Source organism: Elaeis guineensis, chromosome 9 (assembly GCF_000442705.2).
Source record: "Elaeis guineensis isolate ETL-2024a chromosome 9, EG11, whole genome shotgun sequence".
Classification (NCBI taxonomy): domain Eukaryota; kingdom Viridiplantae; phylum Streptophyta; class Magnoliopsida; order Arecales; family Arecaceae; genus Elaeis; species Elaeis guineensis.
Window position 1 is genome coordinate 76,399,300 of NC_026001.2, and position 23,948 is coordinate 76,423,247.

Below are 23,948 nucleotides of genomic sequence, written 5' to 3' on the forward strand. Positions count from 1 at the left end.
CCTTTCCGCTGTTTTACCAGCAGCCGTTATGCTTTCGGGAATAAAGTAGGAATAGGCCGGGAATAAGTCTTTTTCTATTAAGCAGATCAGAAAAGAAAAGAAGGAATAAGAGAATAATAGTTATCCTTCTCTATTCCGTTCAATTTTGGAAATAAATTTTTTCAAATGAAAAGATAGAATAGTTTTGTCCCAGAACAAAGCCCTCTCCTACTCTTGCCTCAGCAACATTTTAGCCAACCAAAATAAAAAATTATTTATTGAGAAATAACTGAATTAGATAGCATCATTTATTATTGATTATATTGATGACTGAACCTAGCAGTAAGATGATGGCTATGTATAAATATTTTATAATATTTTATATTTTAATTTTATGAAATGTATTCATATTAGAACCGAATAATGATTCATTTGTATCTAAAAAAAATTTAGAAAAAAAATCCCCGCGATATAACTATGTATGCTTTTTTTTTTTTTTTTGTTTTTAATTCCAAACGAGCCGCAATACTTTCAGCTCATTGAAACGGGAAACGCGTTTCAACTTTGTTTCCGGTCCTTTCTTTTATGGTTTTACGGCACCCTCGCCGTTATCTTATTGGCATCTTCCGAATAAAATATAGAATTCTCTCGTTCGCTCTTCTCTCTCTCTACCTCTGTTTCTCTATAAATGCCCCTGCCCTTAGACCTTAAGAAGGTTTTCTCCTCTCCTTGGGGTTTTTTTTCCGAAGAAAGAGAGAAGGAAAGGAGACCGCAACCCTTCCCAAAGTCTCCAGGAACCCAAAACATAACTACCCCAAAACCTCTATCGAGAAATAGAGAGAGGGGGAGAGAGATTTTTCGTTTCCTTTGTAGTTTCTTTTCCCATTTTGGGGGTATAATTGAAACCTCGGTGATCTCCTCCTTTTATTCCTCGATCGCTCCCTTCCATTCCCCTTTTCCCCAAAATCAAAACCCTCCCTTTCTCCCCTTTCCCTCCCTCCTCCAAATCACTTTTCTAGGGTTTCTCCTCTTTCTTGGTCGCTTGATTTTGGCCTCTTCCTCTAGGGTTTGGCCTCTTTGATCGCCACCAAGACGAGGGTTCAGTGCCTGGATTGGGTGATAGGCTGGAGATTGGGTTATCAGCTATCTCGGAGGTATTCAGTTTGCGTGGCTGGCTCTTCTTCCTCGTTGAGACTGATTGTTTGGACCTTTTGATCGTGTGCTGTGACATGGTAGTGGTCTTCTGGGCCATGGAAGAAGACTGCACTTTAAAATTTGGGTGGGTTTTACTCCAATTCTGGTACTTGTGCTGTTGGTATTACTGTGACTGAGCTTGTTTGGGCATTTCTTGGTGTTTTGGGTGGTGGAAGCCGAGTAGATATCTCGAGATTCCATTTGGGTTCGTAGTCCACGATAGGGAATTTATAATTGGCAGTTTTCCTTCGGAATTTGCTTTCGGGTCCGTTTATTGGCTGGTGTTTGCCCCCGTGAAGGATTTTAGCTAACTGCTGTTGTGCATCGTGGGTTGTAAGCCCGCTGTGCTGAATTTTTGTGCCAGACGGTGCATGAGTTTCGTGAGTGTTCTATTTGGGTTCTCTTGGTAACCAGTTCACGGATTTAGCATTTATCTGGAGGATTTGTTGCTGGGCTCATTTATTGCTTGCCATCTGCAACATAGTCTGGCCAGCTTTTACTTTGGTTGGAGGTTTTCACTTCTCCTTGGGCAGGTTAGGGCAGTGAATTGTGGCACATGGAAATAGAGCAGTTTTGAAGCTGGAAATGAGAGTAGGACTATGGTGCATGGACAAGAGAATGGTTGGTGGTCCGTTCCCTTACTGGAACAGCTGTACTGGAAACTAGGACAATTCGAAGGTCCGCAGTTACCGTGCAATGTCTCGCTGCTTCCCTTTTCCACCGCCAGGATATGAAAAGAAGCCGAGGAGTGATGACATAGATTTCCTAGCAAAGGTCCACCCTTTATGATATCTTGTCATCATTTCTTTGGCTGTTCTCTTGTTTAGTTTCCATTGTTTGTTAATTATCCTTTACTGATAGTTATACTAGTCTAATAGTTAAACTATGATGCAGTGAAGATGCATTATCAATTTATGCTAATTAGAATCTTAATTACTGTATAACATTGGATTATTACATTGATTTTTTGTGGGAATAAAGGGCATAGCAAGCTAGAGCACAGACATCTTGACAACAAGGAACTTTTATAAATTATTCCATGTATTACAGTATGTGATTTTCATGCACATGCTTGCATGTTTTAGTGGTCGCATATATTTCAAGTTCTATCTGTGTGGTTAGACAAACTTTGCAGGTTGATGAATGACCAAAATGCTTGACATTTTGCTGCAGATGCTGAGCATTTAGAACTAGGAATCTTTCTCTGACTTGTCCTTCAGGGAAGGGAGCTAGATTCGTAGAAATTGAGAAGAATGGCAGCTTCTCATACTTTTCTTTGATTGATCACAGCCAATTTTAGTTGCCATCCTTTTGTAGGTTTCTGTATTTGATTAGTTCTTGTGAATCCCACATCTTGTCTTTCCATGTCATCTCTTTATGAGACTTATTTACCCTCTTGAATACTATTTCCTAATTCTTGACATCTTCATTGTCATCTCATTTCTTCTTGCTTTGATTCATAATTATTAGATATGATGTCTGGTCGAACCCATGCCTTATAAAGTTTTATAGTAGAAAACCTAAAAAACATGCACATGGAAAGAAATGCAAGGTAGTGGTTCCATGATAATATTATTTTCTGTTAATTGTTGAAACTTTCATGCTTTATGTCAGTTAGATGCAAAATCCATTTGTGTTCACTTTTGTGACATCTCTGATAACTCAATATTCTGCTTCTCCAAGATCTGGTTAGCCAGTAATCTATTAAGCCAAATCTTGAAAATTAAGTGTATGCTCTCAGTGATGAGAGAAATGTTGAAGGGAGTTAAGAATAAAATCATATTCTATTACTGAAACCATGATGACAATATTTTCCCTGAGAACTATATGGACTGTTAGAGTGAGTTATAAATTGTTGAAGCTGTAAACTTTGATTCTTAAAGCTGTAAAGAAACTCCTTTGCCAAAACCTTAATAGTCTATCTAGTAGTTGTTGAATCTCTCAGCCAAGTCTTTCTTGTCATGAACTTGTAAGAGATTGCAGATCTGGATGTACTCTTCTGCTTGGTCAACTATCGTAAAGTTTGTCAATATTATTTAGTCATGGTCCATCATGTTCAGCTGCCAAATTTTGTTGATTTTTTCTATCACTAATATGGAATTTGTAAGTTTGGTTATCAATGTATTCATGGTTTCCTGGCTCGTTACCTGCCTAATTTTGTTGATTGTGTAATCACTAATTTCGAATCAACAAGTTTGACTGTCAACATGTTCTTGGCTTTAGGTTCCCAGGTTTAGGCTCTTGCCTTTGGTCATGTTTTTTATCATTATCCATGGATTTTCTATTAATCTTCACAAAGCTTTGATTTTCAAGCACTTGAACTGACTTATTTTTGGAAATGTCAGATAGAGTAGCAGATTGGAGAGACTACTAATCTTGTTAAATTAGTTGAGTAATGTGTTTGTATTCATCTCCATTTCCTTTATACATTTTCTTCTGTGGAGAGCTTCTAGTCCAAAATACTGTACATTTTGGGAGCATTTTTACCTTTTAGATCATTGATTTAACAGACTTACCTTGCAGGTTTGCAAAAATTCTCCTTATTTGGATTTCTGTCATGCTATCATGTAAATAGATGTGATAGATTTTGTAGGCATTAGAAGGAAACTTAAAGTGATTAGGATATTCTTTCTATTAGGTAATTGAGCTTTAATAAGCAAGATTAAGAAATTCTTCCTGTTTAGGTATTTGTGGAGCGTTAATGAACAAGAAGAGAGTTAATTATTTTTTTTTACAGACAAATTCCAGAATAGCCTCTTTTGTCGAAGTAGTTCATACACAAATGGTATAAATCTCGGTACCGGGTCCGATCTTGGATTGATTCTAGGATAGTATGGTATTGAGATAGCATGGTACATAGTAGGATACTACAATAACCTATAACAACAAGAAGAAAAAATAAGGAAAAAAGGAGAAATTGTGTCCAAGTTCATCTAGTGGGTCCAAGGACAGGACACATTGTGAGGGAATGGGATAGACTATGATGTCCCACTTCAATAGAGGTGGTGTCTTGAAGGTGTCCCAGGTGCCGGATTCTTGTAAGAATGGTACAGAATAGATAGTATCCATCCCATTTTGGTGTGACTTAAAACCTTGTTCTTATTGTAGCCTTTACCAGTGCTCAGATTCTTGAATTTAATACTCTCCTTATGTTTATAGTATTTTCTGCAGATAAGTTTTCATATCCTTACCAGTGCTCAGATTCTTGAATTTAATACTCTCCTTATGTTTATAGTATTTTCTGCAGATAAGTTTTCATATCCTTACCAGTGCTCAGATTCTTGAATTTAATACTCTCCTTATGTTTATAGTATTTTCTGCAGATAAGTTTTCATATCCTTACCTTTTTGGGAGCTTAATTTATTTTTAGGAACCTTAAAAACTCTATCTTTTACTTATTGTCATATATCACAAGCATATGCCAATTATTGACCATAATCTCGATCACTAGCTATCACGTCTTAGAATGTTTTTTAAGGAAAGAGTTTGGTGAGCAGTGATTTTGTTTTGGGTTGAAGGGTCATAAAATTGGAGGGCAAACTTTTCTCTGACCTGGGTTTATATTGTAAATAAGAATCGGAAGATGCATAATATGATAGGTGACCCGCCCCTTGATATGACAGTGCAAGCAGATATGATATGGCTTTCTGATACAACTTGTTGGTTGTGATTATGGTTTTTCATCCTGCTCAATATGAATACTTTTGGTTTACGTGATGTTCATAATAGGGTGAGCCTTGGTGCAATAGTAAGGTTGCTCCATTCTGGCGAGGAGGTCATAGGTTTAAAACATGGAATGAGCCTCACGGCACAGGGGGCTAAGGCTGCATATGTCCAGTCCTCCCTAGCTTTGCAATGGTGGGAGCATTGTACATAGAGCAGTCTATGATTTACATGATGTGTTAACTAATGGATATAGCCTGCTATGCTCATGAAAACTGCCATAACATCGTATGGGGAATCAAGTGAGAAATCTAATTCCTTTCTTAGATATGCAGAGTAAACTTTTTGGTTCTTACTATCAGTTCCTTTAGGTGCTTCTTTAATTTTGCATATTATAGAAACCTAAGATCTCATCCAAAAAAGCTAAGCGGAAGATATTATTTGGGTTCTTTAGCTCTATATAAGTATCCAAGATCTAGCTAATGCATCATCGATGTGGGACTAACACACGCTTGCACAAGTCCTCACACTCTCCCTATTTAAGCTTTGCCGTCCTTACTAGGCTAAGGATCCAAATCTATTTAAATCCAATCTCAAGTGCCATAAATTCAATCACAAATACCATGATTAGCTTGTGGCAGCCTAAATGGGCTCGTGCTGTAGCGTCCCTTGTTCCATATAGGCCATGGATCGGATTTATTTTGATGCTAGTTGTAATGACCAAGATCTTGGCCGAAAAAGTTAGCAAGAAGATATTATTTGGATTTCTTGGTCCTATATAAGCACCCAAGATTTGTCAGTGCATAATCGATGTGAGACTAAACACATTTGTCTTGGTTCTCACATGAGCTTGGTCATTTATATAAGTCTAAGAAACCCCAAAAATACCTTCTAACTAGCCTTTTTGGATGAGATCTTGAATTGTTAGAAATGGTTTCAGAGTGGATTTGGCTAATGTCTTATGTGGATGAATGGATTTGGACCCTTAGCTGACCACAAGCTTATCATGGTGTTTGTAATTAGATTTGAATGGATTTGGACCCTGAGCTTTTCAAGGATGTCATGGCTTAAAGGAAGGGAGGTGGGGAGCATGTGAGAACCTATGTGGACATGTGTTTAGCCCGACATCAACTATGCATTGGGTAGATCATAGGTACTTATATAGGGGCAAGGAATCTAAGTACAACCTTCTGACTTGCCTTTTGGGTGAGGTTCTAGTCATTACGCATATAATCAAAATAGCAAATCCAAATTGTATGGGTTTAGCCTTGTTTGATGTTACATTCACAAGTTGCTTGGGAGTGAACTTTCTTGAGTGGTTTGACAAGGAAACACTGACATCATTATGATGAATAATTTCTAGGAAGTTTTTTCTGGATAGTTTCAGCAAAAAAAAGGGGGTAGAAATCGCCAGATAGAGGAAACTCTTCAGGTTTATAAATTAGCTTAATATCATAGTCTGATTTTTCCCTTTTCTCAACATATGTAGCAAAGCGTGCCACGGTCTGGGATTTTTAAAATCATGTATATGTTATAGTTGTTGACCAAGGGCCATGGATTTGAAATTAGTGTTGTCAAATTGAATATACTTTCGGTTCTGGTGCCTAGCTGTACCTTTTTAGGCTTTCCTTAGATGGTACATAAACGTGACCATGTATGTGTGCTTTTTCATTTTATGAGATATGATGCACTTTTTATATGCTACAAGTTCTAATTCTTTACTATATTCACTAGAATGCGAAGTTAGTTTGGATTGATAAATAGTGTAATCCTATTGAACAAATTGTTGTGTTCTGCTGCCAGATATTATCATTGTGTAGGCTCTTCTCTGCTGGCAGACACATTTTTTTTTTCTTTATTGAGATGTGATGCATTTACCACCAAATCTTGAACTTCTTATCCAAATTTTAGCAATGCTACTAGGATGAGAGGTCTGTTTGAAATGGTGAGAGGATTGCAAGCTGGAACAACTTCATCAAATAATATTTCAATGGTTATGATACTGAAGTTGTAACTGGTTTGTGAAACTTGCTTGATTTTTGCATCTACCTATTTACCTTTTGAAGAAAGTTTTGGGTTTGTTGGTTTATTGATAACTAAGTTTCAGCCTCATTTTTTTGGGACATTGAGTTTTGGTATAATTTTGGCATACAAACTTAATTTTCTTTATCTTAGTTTCTTGAGGTTATAATTTAGTGTTCCCCGTCTTTTGGCTAAAGTCACATAATCAGAACTAGATTCCAGGATATTGTCCTTTTTCTTCTTTTCTCTAATCAAAAGATGGGCAAGTTAATAGGTGGCTAGAGATGTGTGCATTATCTTCATTCTTCCTGTTATTTTTTTTTCCTAATATTAAAGAGGATGGCAAGTTTTCTGTTTCCGTGAAATCTCAATGTCCTTTGACCATATTATAGCTTATGCAAAATTTCTCAGGAATGCTGATGAAAGTTTACTTGTAACTGTCTGCTGCTCATTGAGAACCTAGGTTTGCACAAGAGATAGTTGCAAACTAACCTAGTTGAAATTTTCTTAATGTCCTATAATGGTTAAATTGGGCTATGAAAAGAAGGTAAAACACTTGCATTGTGATAGCTGTTGAAAATTTCATTGCATAGGTACATGACCTTGCTGATTATGAGATTAGTGCTTACCATTTGCTTAGGAATTCAAATTCATATTTTACATGTTAGGCACCCAAGCTTATGGCATCAGGGTTGGAAATAACCTGAGCTTGGTTTGGTAACCGAGAAGGCTGGCCCCAGCAATGCTCATGAAAATCCGACTAGCTTGATCTTGTCTTAGTTTGGCTTGGATCAGGTTAAGAGGAGGAGAGAGGGATAACAGGGATGGCAGCATGCACATGGATTAGTGTAGGATTGGGTGAGGTAGGAAAACATGAACAAGAGCAATAAGATTAGTGTTAGCTGCTTGATGACTTGGTGATGGTTGATGGGTGAAGCAATGGCTGGAGAGTTGGGAAGATTTATGAAGTGAAAAAAGGGGGTTTGGGATGAATAGAATTGTGTGGATAACCAGTTTGATTGCTCTTAGGCAGCATTACTTGGGGAACTCCTGTTGTAGAAGTCCTATTATTCTCTCTTGCATGAGAAAGGAGGGGGAGGGGGAGGGTGAGAAGGGAAAATAAAGAGATTTGAAGAAAAAAGCTGTTTGGGTGCTTTCCTAGGAAGTTGAAAATTAGGGAATTTTATGGGTTGGGTTATACCTTATCTTTGATAAGCTGTAATATAAGCTGTCTTATCTTTTATCTAATAGATAATATGTAGATCAATGAATATGTTCATCAGTAGTTAAATTGAGATCTAAGGGTTCTAATTATGTACAATTCATTAACTCACAACAGATAAATAAAGATACTGGATTTTTGTAAATAATGAATACCTAAACTTATATATATATTGGTTTTAATTAGTTTTGTTGTTATCGCACCTAATTAAGCCTAAGATGAGTGAATTAAGCAAATCTCCAGCTTCACTTATTTACATGTCATCCTTAAATTCATGCTAAAATTCAGTGCATTTGTTTGTCTATGAAACCTTTATCCAGCTGTATTTTTAAGTTTATTTGAAGCTGCTTGCTGTTGGCTTACTCACTCATTTGATATCCCTATGTAAGCATTGAAGAGGCCAGGAGGGTGTAAACTATAAAAATCAGGAGGTAGATCCTGTATGACCATACGTCAAAGTATTTATATTTATGGAGGATTTGCAGGTTGGATATGCTGTTACAATCAGTTTGGCCTACTGTAAAATTTGAGGAAAGTTGGCCTGAGCATTAGTTCTTAATATGCCCAGATCCCTTCAAGGGCATAGAATTGGAACCACATTCTCTATTTATCTTTAGATGAACTCATCTCCTTAGACCATAATTGAGGTTTGTTTTGTTAGATTGTTTACATATTTGAAAATTGAAATATATTCTTGAAATTTTCAACTTACATTTTTAGGCTGTAAAGGGTTTGCCCTTATCCTGTACCAGACACAACTTTATGTGGAACATGAATTATTAAACTGGTTGCATCTAACTGCTTCTGTTTTTTCATATTGGTGGATTCTAGTGCATAAAAATTGGATGTGACTCAATCTGATTCATTTATTTGAGAATATGATGATCTTGAATTGACATAATGCTAAACAGTCAAAATTGTGTATGCACACTTTATTTTCCACCTAAGTGGGATATGAGGGTGGATTAAGTACCATATACCACAATGAGGTCAGTCATCTTGTCTGTGACAGTCACATGCAAGGGCTCCTAGAAGAAAATGGGCCTTTGCTGATCCATATTGGTCTGGCCAATCCATGCTGTCGACATGTGCAAAAAGATTGGTATGCACAATATAGTGGTACATTAAACCCTTCACCATGAGCATACCTGGGTGACACGATATTGGCATGGTATGAGCTGCAAAATTCTATATGTTTCCAAAGTGAATTAATTTTCAGTCATCTTGATCCATGAAAACATGTTTGCCATGTGGTTATCTCCTGTGCTCTGGATACCATATCCTGGTTTATGATTGGTCATAAATGAGTTGGTTAATAAATTTTAGGGCCATACAGTATATTCATATTGGAGGTTCAATTACTGTATATTTTGTATTACTAAAATATTTTTCTTTTTAGAGTTAGAGTTGGCAGTGTACAGTGACTACCAATGACTGACTGAAATTGTGTGCTTAAAATAATAGTATAGCAGAATTATCAAATGTTTGAAACTACTTTGGTCTGTTAGTTGCTTGCTTCGTACGAAAATAAGTCCAATTAACTCTGTTCTGTAGTGGCCTTTCATGGGTTATGTACTCTGTAATAAGTTGGTCATAACAAACCAATGGTTAAGGTGTTCTGCATGCCAAGGGAAGTTACTTCTTCATCCTCTTAACCTAGCATCATGTTCATTTCTTGAGAAATTTGTTTATTTGCATTTACATTTTTGGTTGTTGTGGGTGATTATACTTTCTATTGTTTATATTTAGCAAATTTCTTCAGGTCCATATTATGGCACTGTTGATGTTGGTTGTTTATCTGAAGTTAATTGGTATTGTTTAAGCATGTCAATAAGACAGTAAGATAGAATACATGCCAAAAAATTATCTATTTGATTATAAAAGAATCCTTGACGTACCTGATTCAATGCCTCTTATTCGAAGAGCAACTTTTGTGAAAGAGGTAAGCTCATTGCCAGATCAAACAAGTCACAAGGTATGCATGTTTATTTTTAGGAATTTTGAAGAAGTTGGTGTCAAGGTCTTTGACCAAAATCTTGCTAAAGTTAATTGGATAAGGCTTGATGTGTGTGCTGTGCATGTGAGCTCTTATGCTGTAGTTATGTTATATTAACCAAAATGTATTTGGAATGGAGCTTGATGATTATGATTATTGTTATGGATAAATCAATAATCAATTTACGACCTGCACCCCTGCCCCCACCAACCCCAACCCCAACCCCTACAACAGCTGACACACACACACACACACACAGAAGAAGCTAAGGAATGCATTGGAAGTTCAAAACTTCATATAGGACATGATCCTTTTTTTTGAATCTAGAAAAAAGACTACATTGGAACTAGACTTATGACAAAGGTGGAATTTACATGTTTATGGTTTCATTCAAATAGGATGATTACCAATATTACTTGGATATAAGACATGGTTGTCAAGCATCCAAGCAAGGTATACTGTTCCAGTAGTGGAACTTGTACCGATTGCATGGTGGTATGGTATGGTATGGTATGGTACCATGCTATTTTGTTCTGGGCCGAAACTGTCACGGCTAGATCCAACGAGGGGGAGATGGAGAAGGAAAGAGAGAAAAGAGAGCAGGAGAGAGGGAGGGGGGAGAGAGAGAGGTCGAGAGAGAGGGGGCTTGAGGGGGGGAGAGAGAGAGAGAGGGAGGGCTTTCTCTTCTGGCTGCATGAAATTGAGACAGCACCCCTGTTTCATAACGAAATATGGGCTTTGACTTAAAAAAATTCAAAAATAAAAAGGGGCCCATGTTTTCATGCGGTGGGAGGAGAGGAGCTCGAAAGACCTCTCTCCCCCCTCTCCCTCGTTCCCTTCCTCCCCCTTCCTCCCTCTCTCTCGCTTCATCTCTTTCCTTCTCCCTCAACCCTTCCCTTACTGGATTTCTCAAATTGAGGGGCGGAATTGTGCCGGTATGGTTCGGTATGCCCAGAGCTTGACAATTCCAGAAGATATCACCTTCCATACATCCAAGTGTTCTAAAGTATCAGATATGGGATCTTTTAGCATGTAAGATACGGAGACATGCCGATATTATGAATATGTGTCATTAAATATATACATATATATGTATATAATGTATAGTTTGTTGGATCAATTGGTTTATAATTTCACTGAATTCATAATCTATTTTTAAAGTTTATATTAGATTTGAAAACTTCTAGGTATAGGTTTCACAAGTTGATATGTGATCATAATGTCCACGGTTCACTGATTTAGTGTCAAGGGGTGTCATGAAGTGTCCAGGTGTCCAAGTGTCTGGACACAGCCAAAAGAACTCAGATTTTGATGCGTCCGGGTAACATGGAAATTGATCATGGCAATGCACCTCATGTTGCCGACTTGCCATTGTTATTGATGGATTACTTAATTGAGGTATTTGTGGTGCGGTGATGAGCTGATTGGTCCTCTTCATTCGTTGTCCTTATAGGATGCATTAAGTACCATTTGAGATGTTCACGACTCTGATGGATTCTCTACAATAGGGAAGTGGTCGCTGACCATCTTCTGTCAAGGAGAAAGAATTATTGAACATGGTGAAATTAAATTTGGATTTCGGAATGCTCAAGGAATAGGTTGGCAGACTAGATGCTTGAAGTCTGAAAATTATTTTTTAACAGGTCTGGTGGTTTCAGATGGTTTAAGGTGTCTATGCTGATGGTGTGTGCAATAGCTAAAACTGCAGTAAAAATATTTGTTTCTTTGCAGTTTCATGGTTCAGCCAGCCAATTAAAGCACGGTTGTCTACAGTCGGGAAGTGGTCACTTGTTTTATAGACTGTCTTGTTGAGTCCTTGCAAGTTGAAAGATCAAGTTAGTTTATATAGGCATGAGGTTAAAACTCATGATGTTAATATTGGCTACCTATCAACAAGGCACTGCTCTTAAGATATTTGGAAGTCTAAAATTTAAGAGAGGGTTGGTAGCTTGGGTTGGTAAAACCGAAAGATGACAAGGTGACTCTAAGCTAATGACAATGGAAGAAGACTTCGGGAGTACCCTGATGCATACAGTGATTTATTTGAAGAAGTCTGATACTGACAATGTAAACTTTTGGAGTATGGCGTAAAGTTATATCAAAGTATTAATTTTAAAAAATTAAGATGTAAAAATTGTTAACTTGGTGCATAGCATGGATTGTGGGATTGTTATTACTGAATCAAGAAAATAACAAGACATTTTTATGAAAAATTTTATCATGCATTTTTTAACTACAGAAAAATTATGGATTCTTGTGTAAAGTGGTTGTTATGCAAGAAAGGGTTGGGGTCAAGGAAGATCAAGTTTCAGCAAAACTAGGGGTGTCAAAGGTTGAGCTTAGGCTTTGCCAAAGCCTCACATTAGATTATCCACCGTGTGCCCAAGTGCTCTGGTTGGTCAGAACAAGACCAAGCATAATCTGAGTGCAAGCCTGGTAAGCCAAACATCGGTAGATCAGATTTTAAATTAATCACTAATAGACCTCCTAGAAAGTATCTCCTTGCACTTGCTAGAATCCTGTTAACAATTTTCTCTGGAATTTCCTGCTTGGAAAATTTTTCCTATCATTTTCATAACTAGTATGATGTAGGCATATGTGTATATGCACGGATATTGTACATACACGTTCCAGTTGTTCATGCATATGGATATATGTACCCACACAAACACATGCATGCATGCATGTATACGCTTGTAAATGTAATCATTAAATATGGCATAATTACCTTGTATTCGTTGATTTTCGTTTTGCATTTAACTTTGGCAATTTTAACTAAATATTTCTCTTTATAGTATAAATTGCATGGGAATAGTAGGAAGGATATTGATGTACTTTTGGTGCTACATATTAATCTCTTTTGTGCTCTTGACTTTTGCGCAAGAAAAAAATAATTTAAAATGGATCATACTAGAAATTCTTTTTCACCGGCTTATTTGATGGAGGTCAGTTAAGACATGGATCAAAAGAGGCCTGAATGGATGTATAATCTAAGGTGATGCTTGGCTATTTCAAAGGGTTAAAATTGAAAATCAAACCTAATTCTGGTGCATGAGGCCTAGTTATCACCCTAAGTTTTTTTTTGTTTCCTTTTTTCCCCGTATTAGCTTTAATGATGCTTGACAGTGTTGATGGTAGGTCATCTTGAAAACTAGTTGAGGTAAACAAAATACTTGGAAAAATAAAGAGATCAACATTCATACTTCCTAGAGAATGAGCACAGGTTTTACATGATGGCTTGGTAACAATAAGCATAAAGTTTACCATTTACTTACTACTTTCTTTCCCTAAACTTCTTTCCCAACAAGGATGGGAGAGGCTCACTAGGATGCCATTAAAGAAATCTGTTGGTATAAGTCATGAAAGTGTCTTTTTTGTTATATTTATTCATTTTTTGCTGCTCTCTTTCAATAATGCATACAGGATGGCATGCTGAATTCTTATTCATTATTTCTTTTGATAACCTTGTGGTAGCTTGTCAATTTATTCACTATGTTGAAAGATCAGCAAGCAAGCATGGTTCACCAAACTGCCCGATTCGGAGTGTGTTGAACCGTATTGATGGTTAATCGGTGTGGTTTGGGCATTCGATCCGGAATGTTGGTGAAAATAGAGCGAGGGAGAAGGAAAGAGAGGAAGAGAGAGAGAGGAGGGGGGAAAGGAGGAGAAAAGGTAGGCAGTGGTCCGTCGAGGCCTTCGGGGCTTTGTGAGATGCGACAAGAGAGAGAGAGGGAAGTGAGAGAAGAGAAGCGAGGGGAAGGTGGTAGGGAGGCTGCTGGATGGCCCAAAATCGCCCCATGGCCGCCATGGGTTTGCTCATGTTTTGATGAGTTTTTAAAAAAATACAATAAATAGTAAGGTCGGACAGCCCAAACCCATTGTTGGTTTCATTGTTTATTGTCTTTTTTAAAAAAAATGCCGAAACAGGGTGAAGTCTCTGCTTCGAACCTGTGACAGTTGCGGGGCGGTTTTGGGCCTCCGATGGCCACTGTGGCCACCTAGCCATTGAAGGGTGACCTCCCCACTACCTTCTCTCCCTTACCCTCTCTCTCTATCTCTCTCTGCTCGCATTTTCTCTCGCAGAGGACTATAGAGCCCAAAAAGCTTCAGCGGCCCTCCGGTGGCCACCGCCGATGTCTTCGTCAGCTTTCCTTTCCTTCCTTCCCATCCCCTCTCTTTCTCTCTCTTTTCTTCTTTAGTTCATCCCTCGTTTCCATATCAGTTCGAGCCTTGTAGGAAGCGTACCAACTCATACTGCCAGTCGGCCGGCACGGGATCCAGTTCCGAGTCGGCGATCCTTGAGCAAGGCCTTTGTCTTTCCAAGTACCATTAAGGGGTTATTATATATTTGAGGTGCTCTATATCATGTCTCCAAGTGGTCATGTAGCTAGCTATAAGTTCCTGTTCAACCTTATATATTTTATGAGGTGGGCCACTTGCTCATGATCTGACCCTAATTAGCAAGGATTTTTGGGGGTTAATTCCATGTAGAAGACATCATCTTTTGATAAAACAGTGAGGCTGGTTTTCCAAACTGAGGTTGCAAGGTTCTCAAAAGATTTTGGAGGCATTAACAATTGAGGGTTGTCTGTGTTTATTACTAGTGAAATCATCAAATGAATTGATAGAGCACATGATCCAATTGTCATATCTTGTGTCACAGCTATTTGATATTTAATGTGATTTAGTAAACAGCAAGCCTTCTTTCTTTACCAAATTTTTTATCATCTTGGGGCACCACTTCATCATTCTCTTGTATACTTGAAAAGCACGTTGGGACAAATATATAACTCACCATATGTGTAGAAAGGAGTTTGGAAAATTGATGTTCCAGCACTGTGCTTAACTACATCTCTATAATCCTGTTTGTACCAAAGAACCTTGTTGTTTTAGGTTGTCTTTTGTAAATAGGATGTGTGGTGATAGCCCTTGGTGGTCACCATGCTTAACTACATCTCTCTGGTCCTATTTGAACCTAAGAATCTTGTTGTTTTAGTTTTTTTTTTTTGGGGGGGGTAAATCGACTGCATGGTGATAGCCCTTGGTGATCCTTCCCAAAGTTTTGGTATAGCATTGTGGACACATTATGCAAGTGTGCAAGGTGCTTTCACAATGGCTGCACCCTATAACCACTTTCTATGTAGAGATGATAAAATCCTCATCAGGGTTTTTACGATAGTTGTGCTTCTATGAGCTCGACAAGGGAAGTGTCTTGTGTTGTATGGTGACAATTTTGGTGCCTATTAACCTAGAAAGAAAGAAAATTTTCAGTGAATATGCAAAATAAATTTAGCTATATGTTAGTGAAGTAATTTTTCTACCCTCTATGTTGGGCTTTATTTGGATGGATGGGTTTATAATGATCCAAAATGATGTCTGGGTGAAGGACTACCACGTCTATTATCTAATAAGTTCAAAGAGAGGACAGCTAAATCTTTGACTGTGTTTCTAGTTGGTTTTATTTGATATGTACTAGGAACTTGTTTATGGTTGTAGACTTTCCAAGAAGTAGGGTCCTTGAGATAATGGACACTTAACATGAGCCTTTAACTTTCTGCTAGTAAAATACTTGTGCAAAATACTCTCAGTCAATGTGCGAGACATTTCATAATGTGCCATGTTTCATTAGACGTAATTTAGATTCTCCAATATGAATCTAATTTTTGTTTCTTGGCAGCAGAAAACTAGGAGGTTCACTGTGCTTTTTAGAGAATAGGTAGTTACTCACACAGAGTTTATCAGCTCTTGATGAAATTTTGTTGTGTGAGTATTGCTTTGCTTTACATAACTTTTAGGCTTAATGCACCGGCATTTCCATTCAAATGTTTTGCAGTGACTTTGTTGTCTTGATTTAAAAAATCTGGAATCAACCCTCTTTTTTTTTTTTGATTCTGTGACCATATCTGGACTACAGTTGTTGGTTTTGCTTTATGCCTATTCTTTCTGAGCATTCTTTCATGATTTGTTTTCCTTCATTCAGAGCGACCATCCTTGTGTGGATTAATTATTTGTAGTCATGGTACATGTTAATTTTTGTAATTATGGTGATTCTACTGTTAAAAGCAGTATCTTAATTGCTTCCTCTCAAAATTTTTAGCTGCCCCAGGAATAATTCTTGTTTGTGCGGAAAATGTTTCAATGTACTGTTGAGCCTCATACTTAAAGAGGGTCTTAATTTTTTTGAAAGTGATTTATGCTTCCCTATCTCGTCAAATTTTAATTAACCCTGAGTTTAATCTAATTTTCCAGGAGAAGCGCAAAGAGAAGAAGCATAAAAAGGCGAAGAGGGACAAAGAAAAGAGAGAAGGTAAAGAAAGAAAGGACAAGGACAGGAGTAGAGATCAGCGCAAAGAGAAGAAGAGTCGTAAGGAAAAGCACAAGGCGAAGAAGAGGGATAAAGACAGGGATAAGGGGAAGAGTGCAGCAGCAGATGAGTTTGAAGAACGGAACAACGAAGAGAAGCTTAAAGATAGCAGCTGGAAGGCTGAAGAAGTCAAAACTTCTAAATTTACACAGGAATTTGGCAGAAGGATCAAAGATGAAGGGGCAGCAGACAGATTGCTTGAGAACTTTGCTGGTTCAATTCAAAATGAGACCGAGGGCTTTGGTGCTTCAATTGCCTCAAAGAAGGATCAAGGTAATAGAAGTGAAATGGATGCAAACTGCATTACCAAAGATCCAAGACGAGATGATTCCTTGGGCGAACCGGTGGAAATGGATGCAGAAAAGAAGATGGAAGGGGAGGAAAAGGGGAAAGATAGGTATAAAATGCTTGCAAACCTCATTAGTAAAGAGCAAACAAGAAATGATGAGATGGGCCAAGCAGTGGAGAATGATGCAGAAAAAATTATGGAAGCAAAGGAGAAGGCGAAAGACGGACATGGAATGGTCGCAAATCTCTTCTGCAAGGAGCAAAGAAGAGATGATGGGATGGGCCAACAAGTTGAGAAGGATACTGACAAAAAAATTGAAGGGAAGCAGAAGGCAAAAGATGCTGCAGACAAAAACATCGAAGGGAAGGAGAAGTCAACAGACAGGAAAGCTTATGTTGGCAAGGGAGACAAATCCAAGGATAGAGATCGGGAAAAGAGACCCAAACGGAAGGACAAAGACAGACATAAAGAGAAGGAAAAAGATGGGGCAAGAAAAAGGGAGAAAGGTGAACACAAGCATAAAGAGCATGATAAGACAAGTGCCAGTGGTAAAAAGGATCAGATAGAAAATCTAATCATCAAGCCCTCAGTCCCTCAGAAAGACAATGAAAAATGTGCTGGTACTGATGGGACTATCAAGAAGAGGAAGGACTTTGAGATAAATGGGTTTTATGGTGAGTATTTGATCCTTGAGCTGTGTTCATGCTGTCTGTTAATTCTATAGAAATCATTTGAAATTCTTTATCAATTGAAACTTCGGCTGGCAGTGCTTGCTTTTTAATGTTTTTTTCATTTGTCATGTGGGTACAGAAATTGATGGGCTCCCTAATAAGCTTCTGAGACCAGCACCTGCCTCATGCATGCATGTTGAGAATGGAAGAACATTGGAGTCATGCCATGTTGCTACAGGTTATTCTTCTATCAAGCATGAAACCACAAATAACATCAATGCTGAAAGAGGTCTGGACAACAAGAAGCACAAGATTAATGGTGTTGTAGGACCACCACCATCTGCAGTTGACTTGAGGCCTTCAGTTTCTGTATTTACTAGTCAGAATGGCAAAGCTTCTGTAAAACCGCCTCACCCCGATACCAAGTTTCTTAGTCAAATATACTCCATTCCAAAAATGGAGGAATGGCCTGAATATGATAACCAGGACTGGCTGTTTAGCAGCGTTCCCCCTCGGCTAAAGCCCAAGGCAAATTTCAAGGCTGAAGAGGCACTCCAGGCATGGGCCAAGGGACATCGAATCAAGTCGGCAGATGTTTTTGCTTTGCCTTATGTCATTCCTTACTGATGTTGGACAATATGTTCATACCACCTGGCAATGCTCATTCATGAGACACCTGTTGAAGGTGTGACAGCATCATGAAACTGTTCTTTCAGGTATGAGCTCAGACTTGTTGCGGTGAGCAATACATGCTAGTGCGCTGGTATGCTAGACAGCTACAAATGGTATCTGTTACCATTCATTGTGTGCTCCCAAACAGTAGGTTGGTGCATGATATGCAGGACTTGGATCCAACAGGTGCTCCATATCTGTACCTAATTTGAGTCATTTACCTGATGAGGTGCCAAAAACAAGTTCATTGGATATCCAAAGTCCCCAGCATGGTTAAGGCAGATGTTGGTAGAGCATACACCTATATTTAGTCAGATAGTTTGTGATCTTAAGAGATGTCTTGTTGCAGTACTGCAATTTTGATTTGGGTCATGTAAATCTTCTTATAACAAGAAATGTACAATAGAGGGAAAAAAAAAAGGAAAAAAAGGCTATTATGATTTATTCATACTTTTTTCATACTTGGTCAGCTTTATTTGCATTATGGATACTCGGAGTACCTGAATGCATGGCGGTATCCACCTCCGAGAAGAAGCATACCGAGTTGGCATGCTGAACCGGCTTCATACTGGGCATACCGATATAATAATGGGACAATATCGATGTGGGATCCGGTCATCTCAGTATTGAGATGACGAATCTTGATTGCGAGAAATATATGTAGTAGTAATCGAAAGGTGAGCCACTGTAGCAGTTGAAAAGGCAGTGACCAATGAGTCGGTTGTTATTTAAAGCACTATTTTTGGAATGGTCTGATCCAAATCAACGGCCTAACAAATAGTTATGGGCTAGGATGGTTGTCTCCTCAAAAAATTCTTTATGCACCGCATGGTGATCGGCTCACGCATGGGCCCGGACAGCATGCGGGAATTTTTTTTATTTTTCCGCCAGCTCCGCTTGTGAGCCAATGCGCGCACCGCATGCAGTGCACAAAGAATTTTTCTTGACTCCAGTTGTAGAACTTCGGCTGCTGGAGATTATAGTCCAATTACAGTTCTACTGGCATTATTGTCTCAATTAGAGTTTCAAATATGGATGTATTTCTCATCATAGTTGGATGGTGTCTAAAGGGTCTCCCTTCTCATATCAGGTATCTTTTGCCTGTGAAGGTCTGAGGTGCAAATCTATTCTTGAGTTGAGATGAACCCAAGTTTGTTGGTCTGTGTAATTGGCATTTGGATTAGAGGTCAATTGTGAGCTCTGATCAATTGTATCTAAAATGGCAAATTGAAAGGTTTTGTCTCAAACATCTTCAGTCTGTTAGTCTTTCAATTAGAAAAAGTGATGTCTTATAATTTTGATGTGGCATTTTTCAGATTTTTTTACAAAAATAATATTTTTTAAAAAATAAATTATTAAAATAATATTATTTTTAAATTATTTATTTAAATACTGTGCATGGATGGATGGATGAATGGTGATTTAGAGTCATCCTATCTTAGGATGACTGTTAAAGACATTCTATGATAGGGTGCTTCAATAGGCCATCCTATGATAAAGCGACTATATGAGTCGTTCTATCATAGGGTGACTTATTAATGGGCTATAACATCATCGCGGCTTTCTTCTCCTTTTCCTCTATTATTTCTTCATGCTAGGGTTCTAGTCGCTACGCAGCTCATCTCCCTTGGCTCCTCTCTCTCTCTTTCTCTCGTACCCCTTCCATCTCCTCTCTCTTTTGTGCCCCCTTTTGGCCAACATCTATCCGCGGGCTCCCTCAGCTCCTCTCCCTCAGTCGTAGGCTTTGCATTGTTGGCGAAGCCGAGCACGATATGGCCCCCAAAGGTATTTTTTCGTTAACAGTCCTGGTATTTCCTCGAGTTATATGTGTTTCTAAGGCCTTGGAGGGGAAGAATCAGACTTGAAAGTGTTCATCTTAGAGAGAAAAAAGCATAAGCTTCTCCATGCTTTAATTTCAATTACATTTTCATTATATCCCAGACATCACTATTTTAGATTACATCTTGATACATATACTAATTCAATTTTGATTCGCTTGATTTTAATTGAACATGCAAGCTTGACTTATACTGATTCAAATTAAGAAATTAATCTACATCGTAATCAAGATTCTACCTAGCAAAATAATGTTGGTTTGGATCCTTTCTAATTTGTCTACTTCAATGTGTGCAGAGAATTTGATCCTACTCATAATATCGGTGTTAAGTACTCCCTCCTACTAAACAGTAGACTCTTGGTGAAAAGGACATATTGTGGTGACTGATTATATTCCAAGTGAAAACATGAGTCCAATCAAGTATGAGTGGGTTATCTAAATCAGGATTCAATAATAAGATGAATGCCGGTCTTGGTATCTTAGAAAAGTTACAAACTTTCTTCTTCATCAATCTCATCGCATTTTTGAAATCTCTAAACATCTATATATCATTTTTGATTTTCATTTTAAAAAATATGAGATGATGATGCTATATAAAGAATCTACAAATAATACTTTACAATTTCATATATTCATGCAGTTACTTCTCACAATATTTTTTGAAAAATGGATCCAAGACTTATCACTGTTATCTTCCATTAGGATGGAAGGATCAATCATGATGCTAACGGTATATATTATAATGATGAAAGGATTTGGATGGCCATGGTGGACCGTAATGCAACTACCAAGAACTTGTGTGGGTCTGCTATGCGTTAACTGGATGGAACCCCAATCAATGTGGAGTTTTCTTAATATATAGATTTCTAATTCATTTTACTGGACAATATTTGGTTGTACCTATTGAAGATGATCAGATTATGTACACCATCTTGGGCATCCCATCAGAGGATTTTTCTGGTGGTTGAAATTTTTATCGAGTTGGCGGTGGTAGGAATTTCGAGTGGTGGAGAACAGCATGTAAGTATGTCTTAGCATGTATATGCCCATTTGCATAGTGGAGCATGGGGAGATCTCTACTGGATGCACCTTTAATGGCCGTTGAAGCTGGGTATGAGTATGAAGGCACCTCTATATGTACAGTTGGTGGACCAGCAGCATCCGTAATTGATAGTTCTCAGTACATGGTAGGGGTAGAGGCTGCGTATCAGTATGAGAGTAATGCCGTATTTGATGATATAGAGGTCAGTCCTAGTTATGTGATAGCTATTATGGAGCATGTGAAGCATGAATCTAGCGATCCTATACCATTTAATTAGCCGCATACCCGCATGCATGCCATGCCCAGGATAGAGAATTGAAAATCGCAATGGCCGATGCAACTTTATTTGAAAATGAAGCTACTGTTAGTTATAATCCTAATTCTATTGATGATGAAGATGAGAATGATGATGCGGAGTCTGATGGCAGTGATAGTGGAGAGTCTAGTACACAAGAGGATGTCCCACCACATGAGGCACTTTTTGTTCCTGAATTTAGGCTAGTTGATGCATCCGATGTTGGAAAATGTGTCCCAAAAATCCAATCGTCAAGCTGTTGACGGTTGAGCAACCAAGTATTGTAATTGATTTGTTAATAAATAAAATATATTTGGCATCTTCATCATAAGCTTTCATCTTTAATGAACTCCGTTGTTATGATGAAGTCCTTAGACTATTTAGGTTCGATAAAGAGAGGATTTATCGATTAGTCCTTAAAACTGTTCACGACCAAATGATAAGCTGTTAATAAGGACGACAGCTTCTATCGAGCATAGGTCGCTGTAGGCCATATGGGTTGGTTGTCCTCTTAACCAAGGAGTGTGGAGACACTGGTATGGCATACAGGTGAGATGTAAGGGTACATCGTCATTGAACGTGACCAACTCCAGAGCATTCTGCTGTCGAGAATGTCTCTGATGGGATATAGGTATAAGTGTCCCTTAGACTTGAGATCGCCTCAGTGACTTGCAAGCAACTCACTGTGCTTTGGTACTAGACTAACTGAATTTCTAATTCAGGGACGGAAGGCTTCTGGGCACAGTCAAGTACTTGCGAAGTCAGAGTATGATCGAGATGGGATTGACCACTCCAAGAGTTGGAGAAGAATGAGTCGCTGTATTTCAATTTAGCAAAACCTTGGCCAGGGTAATCCATCAGATGGATTTGATATTTTGAAATACAATGTGGACAACCTGATCAGAGTTGACAGTTGAGCTCTGGGGTGTCCTATGATCATTTTGGTCAAGAGGATGAATTATATGAAAACTATATCCGCATGGGTTCTAAGGATGTTGTTCTACACATTCGACCTATCCGATCGTCGGGTATCATTGCTAGATGGTCACTTCGATTGGTATAGAAATTTATTCCTATGCTACCGGCTTAGGTTCGGACCTATGAGGTCACACACATTAGAGTTCATGATCCGATCGGATGGTTGATCAACGATTAAGAATCGTTCTAGGGTTAAATGATCAATACGATTGACATTTAACCCAGTGCAAGTGTTGCAGGAGGATCTATTAGCAATTCGATTGCTAATTGGCTTAATTTGATTAAGCCAATGGGCTGAGATTAAGTCTAATTAAATATGATTTAATTAGATTTGATTTGGGCTTGATTGGATCAAGTCCAATTGATTTATTGGATAAGCCAAGTGCAAGGAAAAACTAGTCCTAGTTCAACTAGGACTTGGGTCAATCTAATTTCTAATTTGATTAGAAAATTAAATCAAATTTAAATATAATTTAATCTGATTAAATTAGGTTTTTAATTGGGTTAAGACCTATTTTAATTAGGTTGATCTAATTTTGATTTGATTTGGTTTGGGAAACCAAATTAAAACAAGTTATGAGACAGAATCCTAGTAGGACTAGGATTCCACCTTGCGCCACATAAACCTTCTCCACGCCCTCTCTCTTATTCAACGCCAATCTCCACTTATTTTGTGTGACAAAAGTCCTCTCCCAGATCTCTCCCACGTTCACAAAAGGTCTCTTCTCTTCTTTCTTACATGGAAGGTGGTTTGGATCAAATCTAAAAGGAATATGTTTGGATTTTGAATTCTATGAGATAGAGTTTTAGAAATCCAAAACTCTTTCAATTTTGCATCGAATTTATCCAATTTTTTTTTGGAATTTTCATGGCTTTTAGGGTATACATTGTGCACCCTTTTCTTATGATCCATGCACGAAAATATGGAGGAGGTGCTCAAGAGTTGGGCGTCCCTTAACTTGCAATGTTTGGATAAGCCTTGACTAGGTGTTTGACCTAGACAAGGACTCTATCATATCTCTCTATATAAGATGAGTTTCTTCATGAAATTTTAGGGGGAGATAGATATTTGAGAGACCTTTCTGCCATCAGAAAATCAGAGAGAAATACCTTTGGTTCGTGGAGATATAAAAGATGCAAGTTTGGATGTCTAAAGAGAAAAACGTGAAGAAGAAGAGGGTCTTCTTCTAGGGTTTTTATTTTCATATCTTTCCTCCTTCCATCTTGAGTTTCCTGAGAGCGTCTCAGATCTGAAACTCCTCCTTCTACTTTCCATCTTTGGAAGAGTTCAAATCAAGAAGAAGGAGGTACCTGATCAACCATCAAAGAAGGATCAGCGCAGTACTAGCATACTGTACTGATTTCCTGAAGCAGGACTTCTGATCGAGATTCGTGAGCTCGTGTGGACGACTCCTAGAGGTCGGACATGTGTGCGGCTTGCAACATCATCCTCAAGCCCAGATCAGCAAGGTTAGAACGTCTAACTTGCAAGGTAATAGATCTGATCTATTGTTTAATACATACATTAGATGTAGCTAGTATAGAAACATGTTGATATGATCAACATGTAGTTCATACTATATTTATATATATTTTAATTTTTGATTTAATGTTATGTAATAATCATGTAATAGGATCTTAGATCTAGGGATTCTCTAGTTTTAGAAAATAAATTTTGATTTATTTTAGTCTTCCGCTGTATGATCTTGAAAAAGTTTCAAGAT

At 38.0% G+C, this 23,948-nt stretch overlaps 1 protein-coding gene across 1 annotated transcript; it reads left to right on the forward strand.

Moving 5' to 3' along the window:
- The first annotated feature begins 661 nt into the window (after nucleotides 1-661).
- On the forward strand, nucleotides 662-18,520 carry LOC105034701 (uncharacterized). The gene is made up of 3 exons (XM_010909953.4): nucleotides 662-1,947; nucleotides 16,326-17,403; nucleotides 17,540-18,520. Exons 1-3 carry the CDS (start codon nucleotides 1,870-1,872, stop codon nucleotides 18,025-18,027), a joined length of 1,644 nt encoding a protein of 547 aa, XP_010908255.1. The 5' UTR covers nucleotides 662-1,869; the 3' UTR covers nucleotides 18,028-18,520.
- The last annotated feature ends 5,428 nt before the right edge of the window (nucleotides 18,521-23,948 follow it).

Coding starts and splice junctions, on each gene's coding strand:
- LOC105034701 (XM_010909953.4), top strand. CDS start 1,870: ATGTCTCGCTGCTTCCCTTTTCCACCGCCAGGATATGAAAAGAAGCCG. Junction 1,948..16,325: donor ACATAGATTTCCTAGCAAAG/GTCCACCCTTTA, acceptor CTAATTTTCCAG/GAGAAGCGCAAAGAGAAGAA. Junction 17,404..17,539: donor TGAGATAAATGGGTTTTATG/GTGAGTATTTGA, acceptor ATGTGGGTACAG/AAATTGATGGGCTCCCTAAT.